Source organism: Indicator indicator, chromosome 9 (assembly GCF_027791375.1).
Source record: "Indicator indicator isolate 239-I01 chromosome 9, UM_Iind_1.1, whole genome shotgun sequence".
Lineage (NCBI taxonomy): Eukaryota > Metazoa > Chordata > Aves > Piciformes > Indicatoridae > Indicator > Indicator indicator.
This window is the reverse complement of record NC_072018.1, coordinates 17,684,364-17,704,446: the sequence shown is the minus strand read 5'-3', so window position 1 is coordinate 17,704,446 and position 20,083 is coordinate 17,684,364. Positions and strand designations below refer to the sequence as shown.

At 38.6% G+C, this 20,083-nt stretch overlaps 1 protein-coding gene across 1 annotated transcript in view; it reads right to left on the bottom strand.

The window, feature by feature from the left end:
• Positions 1-20,083, bottom strand: part of MLIP (muscular LMNA interacting protein) — a 99,728-nt gene that overhangs the window by 51,941 nt on the left and 27,704 nt on the right. Inside the window, exons 3-4 of the mRNA XM_054383774.1 lie at positions 5,060-5,218; positions 2,719-3,087 (exon numbers count right to left, since the gene is read on the bottom strand). Coding sequence (XP_054239749.1) covers positions 2,719-3,087; positions 5,060-5,218 — 528 coding nt within the window. The remainder of the gene's footprint in view (positions 1-2,718; positions 3,088-5,059; positions 5,219-20,083) is intronic.

The following is a 20,083-nucleotide window of genomic DNA, read 5'->3' as shown; positions in this document are numbered from 1 at the left end:
TGAGAACATATGGTTTTGGATGGGTACCAAAAAAATAGTCACACCAGCAAGAACCTGAGAGATGTGCTAGTCAAAGAGGAAAAAGGAAAGAATTTGACACAACTGAGAGCCCAAAACGCAAAAATTGTATTTGAGAGAAGATACAGCTCTGTGCAGACCTGGTCCTAGGCCCTGTTAACCATGCTTTGATCTCAGTAGAAAAAAAAGTAACATAAATTCCCTACCAAGCCTTCTACTTGAGAACTACAAAATCAGAAAGAATCACTGAAGACTGTGGAAAATTTTGCAAAATACCTGGAGTCAACACAGTAAATCAGACTGAGACCAAATTAATACAATGTCATTCAGAACAGTTTGGTTCCTCCCAACAAGGAAGGTATGTTCTTCCTGACAATGGCAGGAGTTTGCAGGGACTCCTGGTTGATGTGTCTGGAAAAGTCAAACCAGATGACATGCACTGGACAGAGGAATATCTACTGACTTTAGTTAAAAAGCCTTCTGGATACTGATAGCCCACAGTGAGTAAACAAGTTTCTCCAAACTAAGTTCATGACCTAGCATTCAAGTGAGTAGATTTCTGCCTCATCCCAAGGGATAAAATCCCAAGGCCAAGAGTCAGGCTGCATTTTTCTTGCACAGTTAGACTCTCTTTAATATTAAAAAAAAAAAGGCAAAAATACCATTTAAAGTGTTACCAAAAAGTTCCAAATATGACCAGAAAAAAAAAAAATTCAGGCTTTGAATATAGTGTGGCATTTTCCAACATTAGTCAGGACCATTATGCCTGAAAGAAAAACAGATGCTTCCATTTTTTTCAATGCTTTTTTATTTTTCTTTCGTTTAAACAAAGTCAGGAATGAAGCTGTAGGAGCCCTCTGGTTCATTTAGACTGAACACCTGTATAACACAATGCTCCCCAATGCTGGTTCTTGTTTTCCTCACCTCTGACAGGAAACCCATACTTTAATTAAACTTTCAAATGAACATAATGTTATATGCAACAACTCTTAAGTAGGACAAGATACTGCCCCTATAATCCAAGAACTGACAAAGTAGTCCCTACATGGAATCCTTTTTTACAAATGAAATTTACCAACAGATAAATAATGCATCTCTTTAATCTTCTTGTTATTTTCCTTCATTTCTGAACAGATAATTCCTCATTAGATAGTAAGCCAGTAAGGGTGATGCCTAAGGAAACACTGAAAAAGGATCAGAACATCAGTGAAAACTAGCTTCATAAAAACATCCTTTTCTTACGAAGTGCTAGAGACAGCTAGAGGTATTCAGGTAGTGAAGGCTGAGGTAGTACTTACAGTTTTGAAACTCTGACTTAAGAATAATGATGAGGTGTGTGTTATTCATATTACATAATACCTCTATTCACATTCAGGTGACTAGTTAGTAAAGTTAGGCTTTAAGTCGTCGTTCTGTGCAATCAGTATTATCTGTTACGTTAGTAGGCAAATCCTTGTTTACTTGTCATCAAAAGCTTAAGAAAGACAAATCTTATGATTTTTTCTGTATAGTCTTACCCCCCCCCCCCAAAAAAAAAAAATCCACCTAAATTTTGTAATAACTTTTAAAGAAACCACCCAAGTAAGCTCCACAGAGTCTGCATCCTGAACACTGCTGAAATAAATTTGTATTTCCCTAGGACAGTTATTCTTTTAGAGGCTGCTTCCTCTACATACATTTATCAATGCCTTTACACCTTCTTCAGGTAAAATACACAATTATTTTACTGGGAGTTTCTTGGTTGAAATGAATATTTCCTGATGCTGTGAATCCCAAACCAGTGTGGATTTCTTTTTCACAACTTCCTCAATCAAAAATTGTCACTGAAAAATTGACTGAAAAATCGAGTAGCACAAGTATTTCAACACTAAATAGGAAGCCCTACACATTTATAGAGACAAAGTAGCCATGCTTAACGTTTTTTTCAGTGTTAATGAAGAGTTGCACTTTTAACTGATGGAAACTCTGTCAAGGTCAAAGGAAATCTCCAAATAAATTTATTCTACTCAAAAAGGATGCTGCTTTTTAGCTAAAGGTAGAGTTTTCCACTGCATACACACCCTTGAAAACAGTCAGTGCTATTTCCAAGATGAAGACATTCAGCTTTCACACATTAATTCAGATTGAAATCAAACACTTCAAAGACCTTTCCGTGATTCCTCCCAAGGACAACAAAATTTTAATAAATCACTAAATGTGCCCTATAAAATTGATTTTTTTATTTTTACCAGTGCTTTATACCAGTGCAAAGTCAGTTCTAACAAGCAATCAGAATAGGATTTTCTATGGCCTCCTTCTCTAGCATAAAGGGCTTCAGTGGGTGCTGAGAAAAATCACTAGGCTTCAGAAGTCCAGTGGTAATAATTCAAATGATCTACAGGCTCAATTGATTTCAATGACCTTAGTATGTTTAGACTAGCTAGGAATCTAACACTTTCTGATTAACTTGCTGTCATGATGAGCTGTTCTTAAAAGGGAAGAACAATAAATACCAGCTCCACATATACACAAAAGCCATAGGGAGAGGCAGAAAATCAGAAGAGTGCAGACAACTCCTCAGAGTCCAAATGTTACAAGAATGACCAACAAAATATTAAATAAAGAATAAATTGGTCAAGCTGCTTCACAAACTGACTCAGTATCCACTTCATGAAAACTTCAGAAAGCAAAGGTTAGTGCTAGAGTTTAAAGAGAGGTTACCTGATGTTTCTGCAGATCAGTACTGCTGTGGGAAAGTGCAGCACCTGGAACATGCCCATCGCCAGGAGGTTTCTCTGCCCTGGTGCCAGGGGAAATCTGAGATGTGGGCAGCAGCTGAGCACTGATGGGACCGAAGCCATTGGAAGGCCGATGAACATTGCTCAAGGCAGTGGCTACTTCATCTTCATCACCAGAATCCGTAATCAGGATAAACTCAGCCTTAAAAAGGTCATTCTCCTGCATTTCTCCTTTGCTCAAGTTGCACCGTGAGGACTGGAAAGCCGTTTGGGTGCTGTCTGTGTGGACAGCAAACACACAGTCTTGTCTAGCCTCACTCTTTAAGACCAGCTCCTCAGAGAATGTGTCAGACTGCAAAAGATACAAGGAAAAGGATACAAATCAGCTTCATTTTATTTGTGTTCCTCAAAATATGAAGCAGTTTTGGTGTGCAGTTGTGGCTGCCACCACACTACCAAAAATGCAGAGTGCAGGTGAAGAATTTAGGCATAATCATGCAGTAGAAACCAGCTCCCTCTAGGTAGCCCCACACTTCCAGACCCTCAGCTGCTGATGAAGGAGCTGCCTTCCTGGCAACTCACAGAGCAACAGGAGACTCAGCATATTGATGGTCCAAGCCTGGGGCTGTCACTGGAACCAAAAAGGAGAGTGCAATCAAGCCGAATGAGCTGTCAGACCAGACTACACCAGACATGATGGGAAGGCATCATGACCACAGGATCCACGGAAGAGGACAATGCTCCTCAGAGGAGTCTGACAGACAAATCTGGGACAAAGCCTATACATATTAATGAAGAAACAAAGGCCTTTAAGCCAGGGCAATCTCTGAAGAAAGCAGACAAAGAATCTGAGGTCAGAGAGCTTTACTGTATGTTCGAGCTTCTCACCACAGACTACAATTGTTCTTCATATTTTCTGCCGCTTCCACTTCCCACTATGTAATTTCTCAAGCACACAAGACAACAGCAGGAGTAGCACAAGCTGGGCGTGTGACATGCACATTATCAAATCAGTCAGTATTGAAATTGCTGTGGTAAATCATATTTCTCTTGAGGGAAGAATCAGGCAAAATAGAAATAGTGTACTGCACAAGAAAGCCTGTAGATGGGGCTCATATTTGTATCGTGCTTGAGGAATACAATTACAAATTTCCGCTTGACTTGCAGCATCATGACTCCCTGGAGCTCAGTTATCGAAAATAATATTTGACCATAAAGGGGAATATGACCAGTATGACTTCAGATGCATTATTTTCACTATCTGGTGGTGGTTGGCTTTAAAAAATATTGCTCAGGTTCTATAAATTTTAGAAATGGGAACGAGCTGTGCTATGAATGCCTCAGTACTGCCTCACCTGCCAGGAAAGTTTTTTCTACCTACAGAAAAACACAGGGAGGAAGACTTGAGTCTGCTTTTCCCAAGGTGTTACTCACAGCAAAACAAATAATGAGTGTCTGGGAAAGAATCTAGTATGTAAAACATCATAAAGAATATATTCCAGTACTTGTCTTTTCAAATACAACCATTCTCTGCCCATATCTGACTCCTTTTTCGACAGCTAGGAAATTGAAAATCCTGGAGCACGTTCAGGTCAGAGGGCTCATTATGTGGGAGATGACCTAGAAGAGCAGCCCCAGAAATGTTCTGGGAAAGGAGCTGTTATACAAGAGCAGAATCACCATGAGCATTAATATTAACCTGAGGGTTGCAGTTGTCTTTCATGCAGCATGAAATAAAGCAGGAGGCCATTAAGTGTTGTGAGGCAGGAAGGGAATAAGAAACACTGTGGTCTGACTAAAGGAAGGAAAATCAGGAATGTTTTGCTGCTGGCTTCTTCACCATCACAGGAAATCGTGGAGATAAGCTTGCCAAAACAAAAAGCAAGCTTCCACTTTAATGCATTACTACATGGCTACGAAGGAGCTTGGCATGTTTACTGGAAGCCACAGCACTGGCATTTGCTGAAACCAGAATTCAATGAGCAATTCTTGGTCAATTCCTTCATGGCAGCTTTCCTTGCACACTACCCTTTCTTCCATGAAGATCAGGAAGGAATCCTCCCTTGTCTACCAAGAATGTAGCCTTGTATGACTGACAGAGGACAGTATTGAGATGGTCAAGGTTCTCCTTCCAATATAAACTCTGTCAAAGGCAAACCAGGATGTTGAGTAAATATTGGTCTGCATTTCTCATAGGCTTGGTTATTAAAACCTAGCACAAGCCAAGAAACAGTTCAAGGGAAGGAGCTGCAGTTCAGTGACGCTCAGGATACAGTTTTCTGTATGTTTAGAAAAAGCAGAAAAATAGTGCAACAAAAATCTACCTTATTTGTAATTTCTTGACTGGTCAGATCCTTTGGTTCCTCTGGAATTGTCACAAGGTACTTAGAGACATCCACAACCTCAAAATGAGTTGGAAGTCGTCCAATGGATGGTACAAAAGTGAAGGTCAATGGTTTGGTTCCAGATCCTTGAGAACTGAGCTACAAAACACATCATTAGTTAAAGTTTTTTTATTGAAATAAAGATTATTTTTGTCAGAGTTGAAATGACATTAATTAATCTGTTTTATGAGCCTATTATTAACTACACCTATCATCAGGGGTGTTTTGTCAAGTCATTGTATATTAAGGTATTTAACTGACAGAATACTGTCTTTGTTACACTCATCAACCATACTGTATATTGTAGGGATGTGGCACAGCAGACAGGAAACAATCTATTCAATAATTTGTTATTCTTTCAATTTCCTGTGCCAGAATCAGAAAACCATGTTCAATCAATTTCAAGACTGTTTTTATCTTTGTTTAACTCCACTTTATCAAACAATGTAATGATACCACTTTATCTGGACATATTATAACCTCTAGAGTATTTGCTTTTACAACTTAAATTGGAAAAAAACTTTAGAAAAGAAAGCAAAACGTGTTTACATTTTCTTATGCAAATGCAGCTAATTATGAAAAACATCTGGGATGAATTCTTATTCAAGGAAAAGGTCTTCTCCTGTTTTCTTTGTGCCATTCAGCCACATATACCAGCTAATGGTGAGTCCCTCTGCTCGTTCCTTCCTCCCCCACCTTACATCCTCTCTAGGACTTTGTACGTGTGGCCTGAACACTGAGGAGAAATGAGAAGGCAATTCCACCTAAACATTCTGTTTTATCACAGTGGTCTCCCATCACTTTCATGTCCCTCACAGGAGATACTGGAGAGGAAAAAAAGAAATCTACACCATGGTAAAACTCTCAGTTGCTTTGCCAGGGAGAGAAAGTGCAAAGGCCTTGGCAAGATAAATAGAAGGAATCACATCCAAAACCACTGCATCTGACATGCTGACTTTCCCACTATTTATTAGTGTAAAAAAAAAAAAATTCTTTCTCATTCCAAACAATGGAATGTACGGAGTTCCCCTTGTTTAATCATCTGATTTAAAGCTTATGACAGTTAATTGTGTTTTCAATGAAATCTGGTATGCAGAGCCTTGAACTGTATTGACTCATACAGAAAAACCATACCGTTGCTTTGGTTTAAAGTGAAACAAATTGGAGAGCTACAGCTCTCACTATGCTTCTCCACACTTTGCTTCCATAAGTAAATAGCAATTATGGAACAGAGTGGAACTATGGAATACATTCATGTGACTCAGTACTGGGCCATTAAAAAGATAGGAACAAATTTCCAGTTTTTAAAAAATCTAAGCAAATATTAGTTACTTCCACTGACAGCTGTCTCCTGGAGGGCTTGGGTAAGCCAGAAGCAATTTAGGAAAAGAGCTCTGCTCCCTCAGGCACATCCAGAATGAATGCCCATGTGTCCACCTCTAATTCTGAAAGAATGAGGTGTTTTGATGCTTGAAAGTGAAAAACCTGAATAAATGACAACCATCTTGGTTCTGAAATAAGGCCTTTATATTCATAAACTCACACAAGTAGTTTGTGTTACACTGCAGGCTTGCTACCCAAGCAGGGGTGCACACTGCAAGGGTGCAGGTTCCCCCCTCCACTTCACACAGTGTCCAAGCACCAGAGCACGTGATGTTTGTCCTGAATTAGTACCAAAAGGGTGGCTGATAACTGCTCTACCACACCAGGGGCTCTTTCATGTGAGGGAGAAAAAAAAACAGCTTTGTCCTTATCTCAGCAGCCAAGGCACTTGAGTCTGATCATTGCTTTTGATAAAGCAGCAGCACAATTTTTAATTATTAATAGATGGCAGAATAAACAGTCCTTGCTCCTGGTAACAACTCAGAAGAGTATCACTACTCAAGGATGCCCCTACTAGCAAGCAACTGCCAGTCCCTACAATGCAGCCAAGAACACAGCCTCCATCCTTTATATTGGAGAGGCATGGATTTGATGCATGGACCACACAGTGGATAAGGAAGTGGCCAGTTGCTTGCTCTCAAAGAGCTGCAGTCCATGGCTCGGTGTCTGAGTGGAGTCCAGTGATGAGTGGCATTTCCAAGCCAAACCAAAAATAAGTAAAAATAAGTAAAAATACCTTCACATTTTGTATTTTAAATATTCATTGGACAATGTGAAGTAGAAGGAAGCATTACATCATTTCCTTTTTTTTTTTTATCTTTTTCATATATTCATCTAGTTTACTATATTTCTCTGGCTGATGTTTCTAGCCTTGAAAAACTGAAAGAAATTAGCACGATAGACTTTTACTTATATCTATTGAAGTCCACTCTGACATGCAGAGGTAACTAACAGCAAAATAACCTTAAGTTTAAAATATATATATGAAAATTTCTTGAAGTCTTTTCTCTAGATTCAATAATAACAGCAGAAGGATTTCAATGGGATACATTCCTTGCTGCTGTAATTCATTTGAATCAATAGTGTTACAGTTACAGAAAAATACTATATGGAATATCAAGTTAAAACTAATGAAATCTGGTTTATATTATACAATCAACTTTATTCACAGTGAAATAATTAATTGTTTTTAGTTACCTTCTCTCATGTTACTTAGTTTTTTGAAAAATATAAATTACAGAGTTTAATATAAATAACATTTGAATATCTACTGGGAGCTGTAGGCTTCTGTGTAATACATTGTCAAACAGCTTCAAAAGGAGAAACTGATTCTAGATGACTTCCATGACTTCCTGTGTTTTCAATTTACAAACAGGTTTGTTACATAATTAATGCTATCAATTTACAACTGCCCTGGGGATAGTAAGTTAAATTATATTCATTATTGTTTTCATTACCACAGCTTCTACAGTCCTTACTTGTATAGAACATTTTTATTGTCTTAGTTACCTTATGAAAACAAATTAACACTTCCATTTAATCTTACACATGTTCTATGAATTCAGCATGCTGCCTATTTTGTAATTTAAATTCAGGTCCCATTGTCAGTGATTGCTTCTCAGGATTTCCTTCTGGAATACAGATTGCTAAAGTGAAATTGAATATGCTGTTTCATATTACCACTTTTTCCAATGATTTGCTAATGTAAGTAATTTCACTAATAAAACAACACCCTTAGAAAACCTCACTCTCGAAACACCAAGCACTTCCTTTTGAGGCTGTTTATTCATTTATTTAAAGAATAAAAGATGATGCATAAATAATAGAACAATAAGGTAACAAAGATGTGCATTGTAATACAGAAACATGTTGACTGAATGCTGTTTTGGTCAGAGTACAAATTCACATGCCCACAACTCCTGTGTGGTAAACATAGCTCTAACAGAAAGAGAGAGCACAGCTAACATCACTCACCCAAGCCAGGGAGAAAGGCCACCCAAAAACATAGCCCATGTTGCATATCCTCTCCTTAAACTCTTTTTCTGTGTTCAGACTGGAGTCTAATCACAAAGAGATATTGTCTCCTTCTCAAGACAGGGAAAAAGACTAGTCTACTATAGATTTAATTACCAGTTAATAAAACATAATAATCCATCATATCTTCATATCCTGACTTAATACAGCTATCACAGTAACCTAAAGCTGTTTATTATGTAATATGAGCCCTGTCTTATCTAAAACCTTTTGCAAACAGCAGAAGATGATCATCTGAACACTCACTTCATACCTGTGAAACTTCAGGGAAAAAAGCTAAATCCACTCCAAAAGTGCAGGACGAAATTACAGCCCAGCTAAGTTTGTTAAAATTCCTACCAACAGCTGTGGTTTCATGGGATGTGTCCATTGAATCACCTTTCTTCAGTACAGCAGCATGCATTAAAATGCACATGCAGACAAATGTCTTTTGAAAATTAATATGAGTAAAGCACTAGGAAGAGCAAATGAATAAATGTTAAAAAAAAATGTGATCTATTATTCAAAATGCAAGAGCTCATTCAGCTGAAGTGTTGCTTTTCAACAATAATTTTAATTAGCTCTTTAGCCCAGCAGACATTATACAACTGCAACTGCATTTTCACACTAGTCTACACATAGGCAGCTAAACATGAAGTGTGAGTAAAGATAACCTTCAATTTCTTCCTTTGCAACAGCAGAGCAAACTACCTTCTGTGTTATATTTAATTGATTTAATTAAGTGCAGTTTGACTGAATGGTCATAAAATATTAGACTCTAAATCATATTTTGGAATTGCTGACACTCTTAAAACCTCTGTTTGTTCCAGTCTCCTAAACCTTCGAGGAATAACACCTTCCAAGCTAAAAACACTTCTGTTGTAACATTCCAAGCTTCTCTTCTCATGCACAAACCCCCAGCTAAGCAGCCTCACATCCAGACTGCCTTCAGCTACTCCCTCAATAGATAATCATGATTTCCTTCTGTCTGTCCTGCATTTATTTTACTGTGGGGATTCATCAGAAAGGACACAAAATATTGGAGTTGATTTTGCACAGGATTTTTGTAGTATGGCCAAGATTGCCATCTTAAAACCACAACAAAAGTGATGTTGTTTAACATTCACACAGCCCTCTTGTCAAATACATTAGTGGCCAGAAGAACCCATGGAAAAGGGGGGAGTTCAGATCAAGTCCAGTGCCTATAGATACATAAAAATATCTGCACCTAAATGTAGGTCCTTACAAGGTCATAGGACTTAGGAGTATCTATACTTGTGTTTACAGAGACATTCACCTACAATGATACACATCATATATGTTTATACAACACTGTGAGACTTCTGGCCCAAGGAAAAGGCTGCAAAGTGCTTAGTCAACTTACTATAGCAGCAGCAAGGCACAACAGATTCCAGTTTTCCAGTCCTCTTTTGAACAACTTCATCTCAATTACTCAGTGAGAAATTGAAAGCTAACTTGAATTTATTCTTTCACTTGTAAAAGTTCCTTGCAATTTCAGCCCTGAGAGTCCCATCATACTGCTGTCATCCTCACAGCAGTCCTGGAGTGCAGTATCATTAATGTGTATGACATAATTCCCCTCATTTTCTTCTTGCAAATTTGCACCTATCAGTAAACAGGTGTAATTTTCAAATCAAGCACTGGGAATATAAATAAATCCCTACTTGTATCTGTCAGAGCTGAGGGATCAGTCCTGTGGGATGATTGCAACCTGATCTAAGTGTACCTATGTTAGCAGAAAGGTTGGACCAGATAATCTCCAGAAGTCCCTTCCAACCCCCACTATTCTATGACTCTATGATGTCAGCAAGGAACATCAATTTTACTGTACTACTCATTGGCATTTTGCCCTTGAGATGTCTGAGTGGTTGAGGGCCAAAGAGATTTCAGCCAAACCAGCTCTCCCCATGAAGCTAAGGGTTTGCATTAGATGAGGTTTATTCACAACACCACTGAGCTCTGCCAGTGTTGCCTTACCACTGCAGGAGAATCAAGCCCACAAGGTGCTGCCACCACAGGCAAGTTGCTCTTCTTTCAAAGATGCACTGCAAAGCAAGCTTAGTAACAGAGAAATGATATTGTTGCAAGCGAGTAGGTAGTGCCCAGCATCACATCTGTGTCTATATGTATCCTTGCATGTGTCCTCTAATGGACTACTCTTTTTATACAGCAAAATAACTTTTGAGTGACTCCCAAAAAAAGGAGATATAGATATATATATATATTGCTAATAAAACATGTCATATTATCAGAAAACCATAGCTTGAAGGCTGTTGAAGAAAACCAGGAGATTTTAACAGATGCCTCCAGAAATACAAGCACAAAATAACAGCAGAAGCCTTCAAAGTGCATATAAGTGCCTTAGGGCTACAAGCATAAAACATTTATAATCAGTTATTACTCCCTACATGAATACAGCCTTGTGTGCTGATGTTAAGGACAACAGAGGAAGTAAAGAGCCAGTATCCAGCATGTAAAAAGCATATCAAACACCACAGAAATTGGATATGGCACAGAATTTGCTGGCCAATGAAGAAGGAACAAGTGAATGGTTAGCAAACACAGAAAAATAATTCCAAGTGGGCTAAAAGCAAGCCCCATGGACTCTGATGACACTATGCTTGATGCTGGAGCTCTCCGTGCATCACTGCAAAGTGGCAGTTAGCAGGAGTGCTGCAGCAGTGTCTCAGAGCACTAGCAGCCACTCTCTGTTTCCCCAGGTATAACTCTACCCAAAACTCTTCAATATAGGGCGTGAACACCCTTATCATCCAAGAAATGAATGATCATGGCCCTTTATAGCATGGTCACTTGGTATTTTTGCACTTAATCTAAAACATTTCTCCTCAAGCCTGTAGGTTCAGGCTCAAATTCATTCTCACTTCCAGCAAACAAAACCATGTCTTTCTAGGAAAGGATACCAGACAATTTCAAACATCAGGAGGTCTCTCCTCACCCAGAGACTTACATTTTCTTTGGATAACTTGAATGTGCCCATTCTTTCTGCCTCAAGTAAATAGATCCTCAGGTAAATAGGCTTGATCCCCCCCGATGCAAACAAGCAATTCCACTTGCTTTCATGAAAACTCCAAAAAGCAGAAAGATGCTGTTACTCACACACATCCTGTAGTTACCATATATACATGCTCTCCACTGACAGCTATCTCCACATTCATTTTGACTGTTTTTGGATTCCTGAAAGTTTCTTTTTCCTCCCATTTCCTCTCATATTCTGTCTGTCCTCAGCTAAACAATGTCAAATGTTTAATTTTTTTGATAGCTTTTTCAGATAAGTTTTTTTATATTTTTTTTTTTCATTTTAAAAGAAAAGGATTTTGAGTGTTTCAACATTTTGGCTGAGTTTGGTTTAATTAGAAAGTAACATTTCATTTAAAAAATAATTGATCTGACAGAGGGAAAGAAAAGTCTGATGTGTCTTTTTGGCAGCACAGACTATATTGTCTCCTGCATTCAGACTCTTCCATTATTCTTCTAAAACTTTTCACTTTTGTTTCTTTTAAGTCTTTGAAGCATAACATTTTCAAAAGATACTTCTTCTACCAAACTGCAACATCTTGTGTCTGGGCATTTGTCTCATTAAGGAGCTATATTATTTTTGGAGTAGGGATCTGAAGGATAAAAAGATACACACAGAGTTATACAGCTTAAATTGTCAAAGGCTGTGCACCTGGCACCTGCAGATCAAAGATGTCAAAGATAGCATATCTTTCATGTTTTAGAGCTCACTAGCTGTTCATGACACATTCTCAAATATGATTTTCCAAAAATCTGCTCTTTTGATCAATTGGGGGGGGGGGGGGGGGGGAAGTACTTTAAAAAAGGAGATAGATTCAATGAGGTACAGATTAAAACCTGAGTCTTTATCCACTCTTACATCACCAGACTGAGGAATTACAGTTTATCTGCTGGCAATTTTTTCTGCTGCCATTCCAGCATATAACAGTGAAAGTCTTATAATATCAGCTAGCCCAGATCCCTCATCTCCTTTTCATAGGGAAGAGAGCAGAGTTATCATGAACAGTACATTAGGAATACACAGAGTATTTTGAACATCTCAGACATTAAGTTTTCATCTTCTTACCCAACCATAGGAGGAGGCAGTTGGTATTTTAACAATTAAGAAATTAATTCTTTCATCCTGTAGAATCAGCAATAGGCTTCCTATCAGAAGCCACACCGCCCTTGAGAGTAATTTGTGCAAGGGATTTAACAAATAATCAATACAAGCCCATTTACAAGCATTCTTACCTGTCCTCTGCTAATAAAACTCAGTGGGCTGGTAATTCAAATGCCTCTTTCTCTCCCCAAGCTCCTGCCTGTCGTATGTAGAGCACAGTAGGGAAATAAATAGAAGATGAATGTTGAAAAGCAGTGAAGAAATGTGTGTGATAAAACTGAAGAAGAGGTCATATTTTTCCCCTTCTCAGCAGGGATTTTCAGAGGTCCTTTTAATGAGCTATTTTCTGAGTAGGTCTGTGTGGGCCCAGAAGAATGTTGGCTGCAAAGGGTAATTATTCTGGCACTCAGCTACTAACAAACAAAAAGGTAAATCTGAATGGCTGTTGGCTTCTTCTGCACATTCACAGGAGGGCAGGATGATAAACTCAGAATCTCATTTTCTCCTCTGTGCCTAATTATTAAAAAGCAGCTGTCTTTGAAAATTTAACTTGAGTTTTCCCAGATGTCAAAAATACTGCATATTTCAGTGACAGGGTCATTCTCATACAACTTTATCTATTTGGAAGAATAGCTACACCAATTAAGTAATTTTATTTTTTCCAACAAAAGTGTTTGTGTGAAGAATTGCCGTTTTACCAACTTGACTTTGTCTCCTCAACAAAAAAAAATATTTTGAGTTTTGCATTCTGGCATATTCATTCAGCTTAATACAGTCATGTACCATTCCTCAGATACTTTTGAGTGTAGGAGAAATAATAGGAGTGGATTTTTCACAACAGACTGTACATTTTGTACCAAGAATAAACATAATTTCTTTAGCCAACAAATCTGGGCAGCCTGCAAGCAGAAATCCACACTTTGAATCAATCTTCCTGTGCAGCCATAAATAAGTGCCTATAACCTTGTCTATACTAAAATATTCTGAGAGTCCATAAGTAACAACAACATCTTCAGCATATATTCCCAGATATCCTACATCCACATGGCATTATTCCGTTGAATCATAGAATAATGTGAGTTGCCATGGACATTTTAAAGCAGTTTAGTCCAACTACCCTGCAATAAGCAAGGACATTTTAACTAGATGAGGTTGCTCAGAGCCCAGTCAAAACTGAATTTGAATATTTTCAGGGATAGGGCTTCTATCCCCTCTCTAGGCAACCTGTGTCAGTGTTTCAGCAACCTCACTGTCAAAAAAAAATCTCCCTTATGTCTAGTTTAAATCTGATTTTTTTAGTTTAAAACCATTACCTCTTGCCCTATTGCAGCATGCCTTGCTGGAAAGATTGTCCTCTTCTTTCTTATAGGTCCCCCTGAAGCATGGAAAGGCTATAAGAAGTTTGACACTAACAGTAATTCTAGCATATTCCGTATTATAGGTCTTTGATCTACCTTCATCATCATGGAGAACTGTTTACCCTAAAGTTCTGCATTAACTAACATAACTTAACTAATGCCACATGGGATGTATTCTTCCTTTTCTCCTGTCCAGCAGTTTAGTCAAGGTTATCTTGCACTAAAGACATCCTCTTCTCCAAACTGTACATCCTCTTCTTCAAACTGTAGATTTTAGATTCCAAAGCTCTGGAGCCTTTCAAAGAGGCTTTAGTGGCATATAACTGCAGTCATCTAAGAGCAGAGTTACCAGCTGCTTGCTACTAGACTCAGCTGCTCAAGGCGTCATCCAGCCTGGCCTTGAACACGCACAGGGAGAAGGCAGCCACACACTCCCTGGGCAGCCTGTTCCAGTGTCCCACCACCCTCATACTGAAGAATGTCTTCCTAAGATCCAGTCTAAACCTACTCCCCCCCTCATCTTAAAACCATTTCCCCTTGTCCTGTGGCTAGACACCCTTATGAAAAGTCCCTCTCCAACCTTTCTGTAGGATCACTTCAGGTATTGGAAGGCAGCTATAAGGTCCTCCCAGAGTCTTCTCTTTTCTAGGCTGAACAGCTCCCTCAGCCTATCCTCAGCAGAGGTGTTCCAGCTCGTGGATCATCTTTGTGACCCTCCGCTGGACTCACTCCAACAGCTCTGTGTCCTTCTTATGCTGGGGACATCAGTACTGCATGCAGTATTCAAGGTGAAGTCTTACAAGAGCAGAGTAAAGGGCCACAATCACCTCTCTTGACCTGCTGGCCATATTCCTCTTGATGCAACCTAGGATAAAATTTGCCTTCTGGGCTGCATGAGTACACTGCCTGCTCATGTTGAGCTTCTCATCAATCAATACATCAAATCTCTTCCTTCAGAGTACTCTCAACCCACTCTGCACCCACCTTGTATTTGCAACTGGGATCGGCCTGAACCCTGAACTCTGCAGGACCCTGCCTTGTGACTTGTTGAACCTCATGCAGTTGTCACTGGCCCACTTCTCTAGCCTGACAAGATCCTTCTGGATGGCATCCCTTCCCTCAAGTGAGTCCACTGCACCGTGCAGCTTGATGTCATTGTCAAACAGAGTAAGAGGTCATATTTTCTCCTTCTCAGAAGCAATGCTGATTTTTTTTCTCTCTGTGGACCATTCTTCACTGAGAAATACTTGAAATACTTTGAAAAGGGAAGAAATATATCTTGAATTTCAATTAAGCCTTATTTTGCCATTATGAGCAGTAGAGCAGTACCCTTTATCATCATGCTCCCAGCTGTTACAATGTACAGATTTCAAAAAGAGACAACTCTGGGTTAGAGTTCACTTCAAAACTCTGGAAAACAATATTACCTGTGCACAATTTGCTAGGAACAGAAACTGTATTGTTATTTTTCATCCACCTCCAGAAAAACAAGTTTCATTTGGAAATTAAGATTTCAATTGAAATTATAATATCAGGAGGTTAATATAAGTTTTTAGCCTTTAAAGTGCTTCAGTTACCATTTTTTTGCTTTGAGATATTAGTCAAAGTTTTAATTTCCAAGAGCAGGGATCATTAAATCATACAAAAAATATATATCCTTCATTTAAATTCAACAGGAAAGATCCTATAACCCATCTACTATTTTTTATCCACTGTTTGACAAAGCAGAAGATTTACAGATAAAAACCAGATTTAGACTTAATAAAACTCCTTCTTATGTTTTAGCAAATAACTCTTGCCAGGATTTTTCACCTCAGAGATTATATAAGTCCTGTGAACAATATTAAGAAGCCCCAAACATTTGTAATAACGCTCTCACATCCATATGCCCAAGGCATCATTCAATCTGAACGCTTTATAGTCAGTGTTTTCTGAACAGCTTCTCAGTTTTACATAATACAGAAGCACATCTAGTCTCTAAAAAGAAATAAAATAAAATTTGAAAACCCCTAAACCTATTAGTCATCCATTATCATCCATTAACACCTTCACAACAGCAATGTATTGGCAAGCCAATGTAATTTTATTTATGCACTCTTCCTACCAAAGCTTTAAGTTATTTAAAAATTGTCATAACTCAGTTTTTAAGAGAAGGGTATTGCTGTACTATTTCTGTGTTAAATTTTATGTTCCTACTGACTGCACCTGTTCCATCAGGGGGGAAAAAAAAGTGATTAGAAGCTTAGTCTTGAAACATTTTCTAGCTGAGGTTTTGATTGCAGCAGAGACTACAAGTCGACAGAAGAGCCCAGACACTCATGAAAAGCACAAGGCAGTTGTACCCACAGGATCAGTCCACTTCTCTGAAACGCTTGTTCTCTGACTTTTAAGGGAAATGTGATAAATGACATACATTTCACCAAATAAAAAGTAGCTACCTCATGTAGTATATGTCTTACAGCTCCAATCTCTGATTTTGCATCTGCCCTGCCCTGCCCTATCAGGTCTTGTTAACCATCCAGAAATTAGCACAGAGAAAAGAGTTTGAAAGTTAAATAAATGGAACAAGTTATTCTTGGAAGTAACCAAAAAGCTCTCCTGTACCAAATCCTTCTTTTTCATCTGCTTCCAAGAAAACAACCTTCTAGGAAATTACTGAACATAGTAGTAGCTGGTAAAATTTCCTTCATTTATTAGGTTGAGGAGGACCATGATTTTTTTATTTTCTTCCACATAAAACAGTCAGTTTCCTTGAACAAAACCTTCTAACTAAACATAATGGCTTTTACTTTTCATCTGGAAGTTTCCTTGAATCCAGAATGGACTGGCTAGTGGAAACACCAGGACAGAGAGACAGAACTGGTTTTGAATATACTTCTCTTCAAAGGACAAGATGGAAACTCCGTATTTCCTATAGAATGCACCAGCTACCAGATTATTTTCAGTTGTCTTTCTCAGACGTGTTTTTCAGCATAAGCTTTGAAAGATGTCTCCCTCCATTGGCATTAAAGAAAAAAAAAAGTAGCCTAGCCAAAGGTTGAAACTTCCCTTCCAATTAAGTTTTTTCATGTCAGAAATGTCAAATCCAGTCACTGAATGCTACAATGGTGATATGACATCCCAGGGCTGTGGAAGCAACAGAAAAAAATGTTGAAGATAAGGCATTGGGTGAAGGATTAGAGGAGTGAGCAAGCAGCTTTAGGCAGCTTTGAGAGGATACCTTTTGTTCTGCAGCACTCACTAGCATCAACACTTCTCCAGCAAGCAGCTGAGACTTTCTGCAGCACCTGAAGCTCACAAGGAAGCCAGAAGGATAGAGAGGAAGAGCTGACTGAAGGATTGTCATCAGCCTTTATTCTTCCTCCAAAATAACACATTTGCGGAATGCATGTGGCCACAAATAGATTAGAAGGAATTGGCAAGCATTTTTGTCTGGCCTTTTACTAACAATACCTAAACACAAGATTTAAGGCTGCACTGACCTATAGCTGTTCTTGGCAGAATTCAACAGCAAAAAAAAAGGGTTACTCAGGATTTTTGCTACAAAAATCAAAATCAGGTCTTCTTCAGAGCTCCTAGTCTACTACAAAATACTTCTATTCATGACCCTTTCCTTCTGGTTTAAGAGAACCTCAAACATTCATTAGAGCATTCAGAGGCTTTTGGCATGCTTACTGTAAAAACTGTGTTTGTAAAATGAAAGTCAGGAGAAAGACAGGAGTGGGTGTAGGTGAAGTGTCAAGAATTTGGGATTTGCTTTTGCAAATTGCTATGTCATAGGACTATTTACTTGTCCTCTTAAAATACGTTAGGCTTTTCTTATACGAAAGTCTAGAGGTTATAATGTTTACCTGGGAAAAAATTAGATTTTGAGACAGTTCTCATGAACTTTTTGAGGTTGCATTAAAAAACCCAACCAACCAACAACAACAACAACAACAAAAAACCCCACAAAAAACCCGCATGCTGTAATATGTTTGCACCTGCCCACTTAAAAATATAGTTCACTCCATGAAGGCTGATTAAACACAGTACCAGAAGAATCATGCCATATCACACAAAAGAAAAATCCTAAGTGATCAGCTTGTTTTAGCCCTCATAATTACCTAAGTGGCACACTTCAGAAGTTGCTTTTCTCATCCAAACCTCACTTTATCTCTCTTGAAGTGTATGCACATGACTGTGAGCCTATTTTAAAAGGTTATTATCTGTCAGTGGAGGCACGGATCGTGAACAAACCATCTACGGACATCTGCAACTGCAAAATAAAAATATGACTGTTAAGAAAATGAATTTATTTAAGTAGCCTCATTACTTCTTCCTGGACAGTGTGAGAATATATCTCCACTAACAAAAAGATAACTCATTTGCATGTGTTAACTGATCACACACAATCATTCAACCTCTCCTCCAAGGACGCCTTTCAGTAGCCTTCCAGTAGCAAAAGTGGTCTGACAAGAAAGCTGGAGACTGACTTTTTACAAGGGCATGTAACCATAGGGCAAGGGCTAATGGTTTTAAACTGAAAGAGGGTAGATTTGGATTGCTTCCTTATATCTATAAGGAAGCAATTCTTCACTATAAGGATGGTGATACATAGAAACAAGCTGCCCGGAGAAGCTGTGGATGCCCTTTCCCTGGACTTTTTTTTTTCATTATAAAATTATGATTATTGAAAAAATAAATATAAAATAAAAATAAAGGCACAATATTTTGGAGGAATATGCAAAGATGTCTCAAAGGGTGCACAAAAAAGTCATTAAATATTGGCTTTCTGTTAGTTCTTGCCATCAAATGCAAAAGACTTTCACTCCACTAAATTATGATCAGAATGTTGAATATTTTAAGAACCATTAAAAGGTTCTTAATACTTTTTGAGAAAAATGTAATCATTCAAGAAAAAAAAAAAAGGAAAAACATAAGAACAGTCAAAAAAAGGCAAAATAGGACCAAAAACTAACTTAGTATGAAGAAAGAACAGAGTGATTCATTTAAAAAAACATAGAAATTCTACAAAAGCATCCATGTAAATTATTAATATTTAGAGCAATGCAGCAACATCTAAGGACTTGCTGATCATCAGGACATAGGAATAAAGATTATAATTTAGCTCACCCACTATGGCCCAGAGAATATTCAGTTCTTTAAACAGCATAAAAGACTTTCGTTATGAGAAAGTCACTCACATACCCTGTGTCTAACCCTAAGGTATTGTAATTCTTCTGCAAATGAAGAGCTCTGAGGGCAGTTCATCACACTTGCCCCTTTCTCACACTTTTCTTTAGGTGTCAACTATCAGCTACAGCCTGAGACAAGACTAAGCACTCCGGTTGATCCACCACTGCAGTATTTTATAGTCTCATTCTCCTAAGAAACTGATATCTACTTTACAGGCCTAAATCTGGAAGGAACCACAACTGAGAATGCTGAACAAGGTGAGCTGCTTCCTTGTGGCCCCATGTCAGATGCTTCTTGTTTTAAAGGGCTGAGGTTTAGGCTCTTTGCTGCAGCTGGCTTTTCATGGTGGCTCCCTGAGGCAGCTCCCTACCATGGTTTGGGGTGATAATTTTCTTGGGTGATTACTGAGATAGATCTGAGTGACCCCATCTTAAGTTCCTGATCTCAGGAGCCCTGGACCAATCTGGGTCAGCCACTGTGCAAAGCTCAGGCTAATTATGTTAACACATCAATTAATGTAACAAAACCAGCACAGCTAGGCTAACCAAAGGACTGAGCCTCCGCATCAAAGCGGCTCCCATCCAGCTGGTGTGAAGCATGGTGGGAGGCATTTGCATTCTTTCCATTAAACATGGCCCCACAAACTGTAGAAGGGGCATGCACGCTGCACTGCTTAGGGATTGCAAGACACCCCAGAGTACTAAATATTGCAAAGGAAATGCTGGACTAAAAGCCATTGCAGTTCCACCCTGAATGACTCACAGGTTCCAGCAAGCACCTCTCAGCTCCCACAAAATACCTTTTCTGTCCAAATGTCTTGCATTCCTATAGTGCTTATGCTCTAGAGAAAGCTCTGTGTTTACTTTATCCTTC